The sequence below is a fragment of the Mandrillus leucophaeus genome, unplaced genomic scaffold, assembly GCF_000951045.1.
Source record: "Mandrillus leucophaeus isolate KB7577 unplaced genomic scaffold, Mleu.le_1.0 Scaffold550, whole genome shotgun sequence".
Taxonomy (NCBI): domain Eukaryota; kingdom Metazoa; phylum Chordata; class Mammalia; order Primates; family Cercopithecidae; genus Mandrillus; species Mandrillus leucophaeus.
The window spans coordinates 912103-922082 of record NW_012105920.1 but is presented as its reverse complement, the minus strand read 5'-3'; the positions used below and the strand labels follow the sequence as shown (position 1 = coordinate 922082).

Below are 9980 nucleotides of genomic sequence, written 5' to 3'. Positions count from 1 at the left end.
ATAATTCAGGATAGGCATGGTGGTTCACACCTGTAATGCCGTCTCTTTGGGGGACTGAGGCGGGAGAATCACTTGAGCTCAGGAGTTTGAGACCAGCCTGGGCAACATAACGAGACCTTGTCTCTACAAAAATAAAAACATTTTCCAGGGATGATGGCACATGCTCCACCTGTAGTCCTAGGTAGTTGGGTAGCTGAGGTGGGAGGATCACTTAAGCTCAGCAGGTTGAGGCTGCAGTGAGCTGTGATCATGCCACTGCATTCCAGCCTGGGCAATGGAGCGCGACCTTGTCTCAAAAAAAAAAAAGCAAAAAAAAAAAAAACCATCATACAGGATTTCTGTCTTAGGTTCTGTTATTAATAAAATGTAGTAATTGGGCTGGGCATGCTGGCTCAAATCCCAGCACTTTTGAAAAGGAGGCTGAGACGAGAGGCTTGCTTGAACCCAAGAGTTCGAGACCAGCCTGGGCAGCCCCCGTCTCTGCAAAAAGACATGTTTGGTGGCACGCACGTATAGTCCAGCTACTTGGGGGGCTGAGGTGGGAGGATCATTTGAGTCCAGGAGGTCAAGGCTGCAGTGAGCCGTCATCACACCATTGCGCTCCAGCCTGGACAACAGAGTAAGACTCTGTCTAAAAATAAAAACATTTTTAAAAAGTAATTGAAATAAAAATTTCACTATAATAGTGTTTGTGTCTATTACAGGCAGTTTGTGACATACTTTGTAGTAAAACTTTAGTATATAATGCTGAAAATTATGTATTTTGCCAGTGCTAATTGTTTTCTTTGTGTTTCTTGCAGAAAAAGATGGCAAAGCATTTCATTCAACTTATGAAGAAAAATTGAAGCTTGTGGCACTGCATAAGCAGGTTCTTATGGGCCCATATAATCCAGACACTTGTCCTGAGGTTGGATTCTTTGATGTGCTGGGGAATGACAGGAGGTAACAGTGTTTTTCTGTGTAGTGAATTTAATGAGAATAATGTTGGCAAAGGGTACAATGTGTATTGGTTAAGACGTGAATAGCTGGCTCATTAGCTTAAAATAAGAACTTAACATTTTTTCTTGTAGCTTCTGGAGTCTTCAGATATTTATCTGTTTTTAGTTTAGAGATGTTTATGGCTAAATATTGTGGAAGAACTGTATTCATCTGATTATTAACATAAGACAAGTAGAGGTTCATTTAGTTCTTCCCAAATAATATTAAAAGTAGCCGTTTAAAATACATAGTAATTGATTGCGTTATTGAAGCATAAAAAAATTGTGACCAAAAAAATACATTGAGTATTTTTGTTTAATTAAGGTTCAAATATTATATAAGAAAAGTAGGCCAGGTGCAGCAGTTCACGCCTGTAATCCCGGCACTTTGGGAGTCCAAGGTGGGTGGACCATTTGAGGTCAGGAGTTCAAGACCAGCCTGGCCAACATAGTAAAACCTCATCTCTACTAAAAATAAAAAAATTAGCCGGCGGTAGTAGTGCACGCCTGTAATTCCAGCTACTTGGGAGACTGAAGCAGGAGAATCGCTTGAGCCTGGGAGGCAGAGGTTTTGGTGAGCCAAGATCACACCATTGCATTCCAGTCTGGGCAACAAAGTGAGATCCTGTCTCAAAAAAAAAAATTGATACCCTTTTGCTGTGTGGGAATCATCAGCAATGCAGTTGTTTGGATTGTATGTGGCATATCTAGTAAATCAATATGTACTTGTTAAAACTTGAAGTTTTAAGCCTTTTGCTTACAGTAGAATCATTCTTCATTTTAGTTACAATTGAGAATTATTCATATTTAGTTTAAATTTAAAAGTTCTCTTTCTACTAAGAAGGGGAGGTAACTTTTCTTGTTATTCCTTACAGGAGAGAATGGGCAGCCCTGGGAAACATGTCTAAAGAGGATGCCATGGTGGAGTTTGTCAAGCTCTTAAATAGGTGTTGCCATCTCTTTTCAACGTACGTTGCGTCCCACAAAATAGAGAAGGAAGAGCAAGAAAAAAAAAGGTGAAGTTTGAGGGCATGGAATACTTTACTGCTGCACAGCCCAGTGTACTGATGCTTTTGTTTTATGGAGTGTCTGTTCTAGTTCTAGATCAGGTGTTTTGCTTTCCTTGGATCCCCATTTCTTGTGGCAATTGTTCAAACTTCCTGATTTGAGCAGGTATTTATATTATGAGTTTTGTGGGGAGGGAGAACTGCTTCCTACTGGCTGTGCCTTTAAAAGAAACCTCCCATCCATCATGGCCTTCCTTTTGTTTTATTACAGTAAGTTTCTGAATAAGCCCCACCATAAACTCAACCACTCCCTCCTCCCTATCCTCTGGTCTTACATACCCTTTGCTGCAGTCTCCCTTGAGCTTCTAGAATACTCATGCTCCATTTCATTGTTTGCAACTATGCTACCTTATATAGACATTCATGTTGGCTTTGGCGTCCAGCTGGCTTATTGATTATTTTCACGTTTTGGAGGAGGAGCTACTAAATGTGCTGTTTATGTTTATGGGATTCTCCATTGTAGTTGTGAATTAGAATTATAGTTACACCTTATTTATCTAGTAGCTATATTTTCAACAGTTTTGACTACCTAAAATTTTAAGTGATGAAAATGATGCTACAAAACCAATTTTTCTTCAGGTTATGTTATACTTTTTTTTTTTAGACGGAGTCTTGCTCCGTTGCTGTTGCTCAGGCTGGAGTGCAGTGAAATGATCCTCTGCCTCCTGGGTTCAAGCAGTTCTCCTGCCTCAGCCTCTCGAGTAGCTGGGATTACAGGTGCCTGCCACCAACCCAGCTAATTTTTGTGTTTTTAATAGAGATGAGGTTTCACTGTGTTGGCCAGGCTGGTCTCAAACTCCTGACCTCAGGTGATCCACTGCCTCAACCTCCCAAAGTGCTGGGATTACAGGCGTGAGCCACGTTGCCCAACAGATGTTATTCTTTAAAAACAATTGATTCTCTGGTTTCCTGCCTTAACCTGGATTAAAAATAACAGATTAGAAGAGAAAATAGCTTGATAATGAGGGACATAATAGAAAGCATGAAAAATAGACATGAGAATTATAAAAGCATGGCATTCAGGGGTCATATAATATGAAGGTAAACTCCATTACAATAGTATGATGTACAGTTTTTATGTTTATAGCTGTAACCCCTGAGTCATCAAGAGATGGAACGTTAGTTATGATTTATTCCTGTTTAAGATAATAGGAAATGGCTTAATTACATTTTCAGAAGATATTTATCCAAAGAAAGTTTTTTTAATCTACAAGAAAGGTTTTGGTTCTTAGGAGAATAGAATGAGATTTCTTTAACTGGAAAATTGATTTATGTCCTATAGTCCTTTGTGTAGTGATGTTGGATCAATCAGGTATCGCTATGATGTCTGTAGAATAAGTATCTATTGCTTTTTAAGTTCTTATTTTAATGATATATATGCATATTTCTCTTAAGCATTGTCAAAAGTTACTATTCAACATATAGAGCTGCATTTTCTTTTTAAAAATATACTTTTGTCATGGGATAAAGTCCATATAGAATTATTTTAAAGTGTTGAAGAGTAGATTTCACCTATCCTGAAGCTTAAGCTCTGGCTTATGAACCTTCTTGCCCTGTACCAGTTGTGACACATTAAAAGTAGGTCATGGCTGGGTGCAGTGGCTCACGCCTGTGGTGGCTCACATCTGTAATCTCAGCGCTTTGGGAGGCCAACGCGGGCAGATCACTTGAGTCCAAGAGTTCAGGACCAGCCTGGGCCACATGGCAAAACCCCATCTCTACAAAAAAAACATAAAAATTAGCCGAGTGTGGTTGCAGGTTCCTATAGTTCCAGCTACTCAGGAGGCTAAGGTGGGAGGATCGTTTGAGCCTGGGAGGCAGAGGTTGCAGTGAGCCAGGAACGTGCCTCTGCACTCCAGTCTGGGTGACAGAGTGAGACCCTGTCTCAGAAAAAAAAAAAGTAGGTCATGTTATTGCTTTATTTTGAGCCTTGGCTGTGGCGCAGGTAGTTGTTAATCACTTATAGGAGTTAGAGGGGAGAAAGGTGAGGTAGCTCAGACAGTTCTCGTGGTAGAAACAGGAAATGGTGTTTTATCTGATACTCCTTAGAAATCTTCCCTTTCATCCTGTCTGCAGCCTCCCTGGACAGCATACCACTCTCAGACCCTGAAGATGTCCCTTCCTAGCACAATAGGATCTGTTCTTTTTGGAAGGGTCTTGTGGGATGGGTGAAAGCTGGGCAAGGGCCGCACTGAGAGGTTAGCCATTCTTTTTTAAATTAAAAGCTTAAAAAAATTTTAATTTCAGAAATAATACACAAATATATTCAATATAAAGATTTTCATTTATGGCAGTATGTGAAACACAAACTGAAAAAAATCTTTTTTCCCACATTTTTTTTTTATTCCACTCTCCTTTGTGTAGATAATAACTGATAAATTTAGGGTATATCCTTCCAGATCTTTTCCTTTGTATTCACCTTTTTTTTTTTTTTCATTAAGCAAATGTATTAAATGTCTTTACATATTAGGCATGTATTTCTATCCTTTGGCTCTGCGGTGTTTCAGGGTGGATTTTTTACTTCTATACACATTTGTCGAGTGCTTGTTCTTTCTAGCACTGTGCTAAGCCCTGAGGATGTAGTGGTGTGAGATAGGCAGTCTCTTTCCCTATGAAGCATCTACTTTAATGGGTAAGGCGGATCTATTGCTAAATGTATCACACAAATTTAATTACAATGACAGCAGGTATTATGAAGGAAAAGCTTTTAGTGCTGTGAGCCTGTATTAGAGGGGATCCTTCAGGGTATGGGAATATTATAATGATTTAAGTAGTGTCTTATGATGGACACATTTCTGTTGCTGTGCAACAGGAATTATTCTTGATGTGATTTGTATATTGTGAGATTGATTCCCTATAAGTTTCTGCTAGTAAAGTGTGTGTATTTTAAATTTTGATATATATATCCACATTGTTCTCTAAAAAGGTCATGTCAGTTTTCGCTGGGAACTAAAGTTTTATATTTAAAAAGGATTCAATGTATAGTGTTCATTCTCTATCCTTTGCTTTGTAGGAAGGAGGAAGAGGAGCGAAGGCGGCGTGAAGAGGAAGAAAGAGAACGTCTACAACAGGAGGAAGAGAAACGTAGGAGAGAAGAAGAGGAAAGGCTTCGACGGGAGGAAGAAGAAAGGAGACGGATAGAAGAAGAGAGGCTTCGGTTGGAGCAGCAAAAGTAAGCTTATTATGTGGCTTATGTTTTAAAATAAGAAATGGAAAAAAAAAAAAAAGAATAAAAATAAGAAATGAGCAGGCTGGGCGTAGTGGCTCACGCCTGTAATCCTAGCACTTTGGGAGGCGGAGGCGGGCAGATCACCTGAAGTTGGGAGATGGAGACCATCCTGGCTAACACGGTGAAACCCTGTCTCCATTAAAAATACAAAAAATACAAAAAATTAGCCAGGCACGGTGGCACATGCCTGTAATCCCAGCTACTCGGGAGGCTGAGGCAGGAGAATCGCTTGAACCCAGGAGGCGGAGGTTGCAGTGAGCCAAGATCGTGCCATTGTACTCCAGCCTGGGCAACAAGAGCAAAACTACGTCTCAAAAAAAAGAAAAAAGGAATGTGTTAGAAGGTTTTGGGGTTCACTTGCAGAACCTAGAGATTGGAAGCAGGAACTGAGGTTACTTGGTTGTGCTCTCTGTTTCTTGTCTCTGCTTCTCTCAGCTTATGTCTCTGCTTCATTCTTGCTCTCTGCAAGTTGTCACTGTCTGCTTTGGCATATGCAAGTCTATCCCAGAATTTATTTGGTCCATGTTTCCATGCATCTGACAGAGACTGGCTGGAATCTGTGAGACCCAGTTGCAACTTCCCAGGACAGAGAATCTTCTTGGCCCAGTCTATGTCAGATATCCATTTATGGTCCTTAGTACAAGATTTGGTGGCTGCAACTATTGCTTACTCAGTAAGGGCTTTGAGACACAGGGACTGACGGTTCTTCAAGAGGGAACTGTGGGTACAAAGAGGCAGTGATTTAACACCCATAGAGCACTGTGGGAAGTAAGTCTGAGGTTGTAGGGGTGGCATGGCTTATAGGTTAAACCAGAGAAGTTGAGAGTCCATTGATTTCTTCTCATTATTTCTGGGTAGTTCCTCAGAAAAAGATTTAGTGCTAGCCTCAAACTCACCCAGGGCCTCATTCAACTTTGGAGAAAGACTATGAATGCAGTTCTTTTTGCGGGGAGGTTGTCCTAGGTGGATCCAGTGTTGTGCTGTATGCAGGAGTTTGTGAGGCTTTGCTTTGTTATCTATTAATAGATGGCTGTGAGGTCTCTGTTAAGTTGGTCACATAAGTGGTTGCTGGCCGTGGTGGCTCATGCCTGTAATCCCAGCACTTTGGGAGGCCGAGGTGGGCAGATCACTTGAGGTCAGGGGTTTGAAACCAGCCTGGCCAACATGGTGAAACCATCTCTACTAAAAATATAGATTAGCCAGGCATGGTGGCAGGTGCCTGTAATCCCAGCTACTTGGGAGGCTGAGGCAAGAGAATCGCTTGAACCTGGGGGGTGGAGGTTGCAGTGAGCTGAGATCACACCACTGCACTCCAGCATGGGTGACAGAGTGAAACTCCGTCTCAAGAAAAAAAAAAAAAAGACTTCCTCTCAAGCTTGGCGTTTGTTTGGTGGGGTCCCACGCAGGTTCAACAAGCGTATCGAGAAGTGTTATTTCTGTTCGGGGCCCATCTACCCTGGACACGGCATGATGTTCGTCCGCAACGATTGCAAGGTGTTCAGATTTTGCTAATCTAAATATCATAAAAACTTTAAAAAGAAGCGCAATCCTTGCAAAGTTAGGTGGACCAAAGCATTCCGGAAAGCAGCTGGCAAAGAGCTTACAGTGGATAATTCATTTGAATTTGAAAAACGTAGAAATGAACCTATCAAATACCAGCAAGAGCTATGGAATAAGACTATTGATGCAATGAAGAGAGTTGAAGAGATCAAACAGAAACGCCAAGCTAAATTTATAATGAACAGATTGAAGAAAAATAAAGAGCTACAGAAAGTTCAGGATATCAAAGAAGTCAAGCAAAACATCCATCTTATCTGAGCCCCTCTTGCAGGCAAAGGGAAGCAGTTGGAAGAGAAAATGATACAGCAGTTACAAGAGGATGTGGACATGGAAGATGCTCCTTAAAAATCTCTGTAACCATTTCTTTTGTGTACATTTGAAAATGCCCTTTGGATACTTGGAACTGCTAAATTATCTTATTTTTTACATAAGGTCACTTAAATGAAAAGCGATTAAAATACATCTTTCCTACATTGCCATCTACTTAACATCAGATATTACGGATGTTAGATTGCATCTCAGTGTTAAATCTTCACTGATAGATGTACTTAAGTAAATCATGAAAATTCTCCTTGTAACTATAGAAGTGAATTGTGGATGTAAAATGGTTATGCCATTTGGATAATGGCACTAGGCAGCATTTGTATAGTAACTAATGGCAAAAATTCATGGCTAGTGATGTATAAAATAAAATATTCTTTGCAGTAAAATATTTCCTTTATTAATGTTATAGAAGGGAGGGATACAAAAAGAAACTAACAGTTTGTATGGCAGTGTCAGATATTATTTTAATTTTATTTTTCCTGTTTTGGTTTATTTGCATCTTAGAAGAGCATAATGACATTGTTTGATGCAGCCTAAATTATGCTGGACTGTTTTGACCTGGTTTAACCCTTCTGATAGGTAGTTGTGGATGTTGGGGATGAGAACTGAATAATCTTTGCCTGGGGTGACCCTACACTATAGAATTTCCACTTTGGAGAATATTCAGTTCTAACTTGTGATTCCTGGTAGAACAAACTTTATTTTTTTAGCCCAGCAATGATCTAGAAGCAGAGGAATCCCAGCGCCTTTGAAAAGTTATTATGTGGTTGTCTTTTAAAAAGCTCCTGTTTTTGGAAAGTAGAATTTGTGGGTACAACATATGTTCATTATTTGTACATAAAATAAAACCATTTAAAAAGTAAAAAAAAGGAAAAAAAGCAGCAACAGCATGTGGTTTATCTGTAAAAGAGTATGAGTGTCTCTAAACTAAGCATGCCAAGATATTTTCAGTATTTCCTTTATTAAGACAGGCTTTAAATTAAATGCTGTGGACCCTCAATTTTTCACTGGCCTTATTTATACTTACCAGGGCCACCTGTAACATCTTCCAGCTATTCTTCAGCCTCTTAACTGTTTTTTATGTATTTAGGTAGAGAAGCCATAACCAACAGTTAAATACCTCATCTATGTCAGAAATGACAATCCATCATCTTACAGCATCATAGTTAATTAATATAGCTCTAGAGCCAAACTGCCTGGATTTGCATTAGCTAGCAGTATAGTCTTGGGCAAGTAAATGAAGTCCTGGATTTGCATCTGCTAGCAGTATAGTCTTGGGCAAGTAACTGAACCCTCTGTCATAGGGTTATTGTGAGGACTAAATGGGTTAGTATGTGTACTTTCAACCCTGCATGGCACGTAGTAAGGGCACAATAAGTGTTAGTAATTATGATGGTGGTAATGATGATGATCATATGCTTATCTTCCATCCCAAATTTTCCTGGAAAATCCTAAGTACAAAATTAGAGGCCAGGCTTATTTTCTTAAATCTTTCTTCTGGACCCAGAACACATACTAATTGGTATACATTAGTAGCTTAGTTGTTTTTAAGAGTTACAAACTATGAAAGTAAGTAATAAAGACATTTTATTTTGTCATGAACAATCTCCTATAGCCAGACTAGTATATATATTTTTAATGTTTTTAGGCAGCAGATAATGGCAGCTTTAAACTCCCAGACTGCCGTGCAGTTCCAGCAGTATGCAGCCCAACAGTATCCAGGGAACTACGAACAGCAGCAAATTCTCATCCGCCAGTTGCAGGAGCAACACTATCAGCAGTATATGCAGCAGTTGTATCAAGTCCAACTTGCACAGCAACAGGTATGATAGACAACCCTAGACTTCAGCCTTAGAGAGAGTTTTTAGTTTCACTGGAACCCAAGTTCTTTTTTAACAGTCGCAGATGAATTTTGCATTAGTTAGCCTCTAAGGTGTAAAATAACTTTTGGGTGATCTTTTAGGCAGACTTGAGAATTGCACAGGCAATTGTGAGAGAAAATACGTGTTTTCAAAGCAACTGATGATGCTATATTGTTATAAGGATATTTGGGAGTTGTATGGGTTGAGTGTCTTTACTGTGAGTCTGGCATAGACCCTAATGGTGGTTCTGGAACATGAGGACCTGAGTAAGTAGCCTTAGTTCAGAGATGTCCTTCAGGCAGTGCACTGTCAGGCTCAGACAGCCTCCAGTGGGAGGACTCCCCTGCCCTAAGACCATGGAATGGTTCTGCAGAGCTAGCTTGGGTCCATTTGACTTTGTGTTAGGCACCATAGTTAGGCAGTGCTCATGACAGCACATTACTATTCCTCCTCCAACTGCCTGCCCCCAAATATTTTGCTTCCACCTAGGAGAGGTTGCTTTAGGTGAAAGAACATGGGACTGGGAGTCTGATCACATTTGAATTCTCTTCGGGCTTTGACGTTACCTTGTTTGATCTCAGACAAGTTATGACTGCTCTGATTGTTCTGCGCTTTCTTTCAGTCCGTGACAATAGGATATAAAATCAAAGCATCTGTCCTGTTAACCTCACAGGACTATCAGAGGAGTCAAATGAGAAGAGTTACCCTGTGAACCATTTTTGTACTTGTGGAAGACACTTAATTTTACATTCATTTTTTACATCTTGTGCAGGCATAAAATACCTCCTTAGACTTAACCTAGCTTAGTTTAACTTACTTAATTTTCACTTACAAAGCAGTTACCACCTGTCAGAAAATCTGAGGGAAGAAAAGTGTTACATTATAGTTGCTCAACATTTCTTTTTTTTTTTTTTTTTTTTTTTGAGACGGAGTCTCGCTCTGTCGCCCAGGCTGGAGTGCA

At 39.9% G+C, this 9980-nt stretch overlaps 1 protein-coding gene across 1 annotated transcript in view; it reads left to right on the top strand.

Annotated features, from left to right (window-relative positions):
• ACBD3 (acyl-CoA binding domain containing 3) overlaps window positions 1–9980 on the top strand; it is a gene marked incomplete at its 5' end in the record, with an annotated part of 52845 nt that overhangs the window by 28285 nt on the left and 14580 nt on the right. The window contains 4 exons of the mRNA XM_011997981.1: window positions 801–942; window positions 1853–1993; window positions 5058–5216; window positions 8806–8980. Coding sequence (XP_011853371.1) covers window positions 801–942; window positions 1853–1993; window positions 5058–5216; window positions 8806–8980 — 617 coding nt within the window. The remainder of the gene's footprint in view (window positions 1–800; window positions 943–1852; window positions 1994–5057; window positions 5217–8805; window positions 8981–9980) is intronic.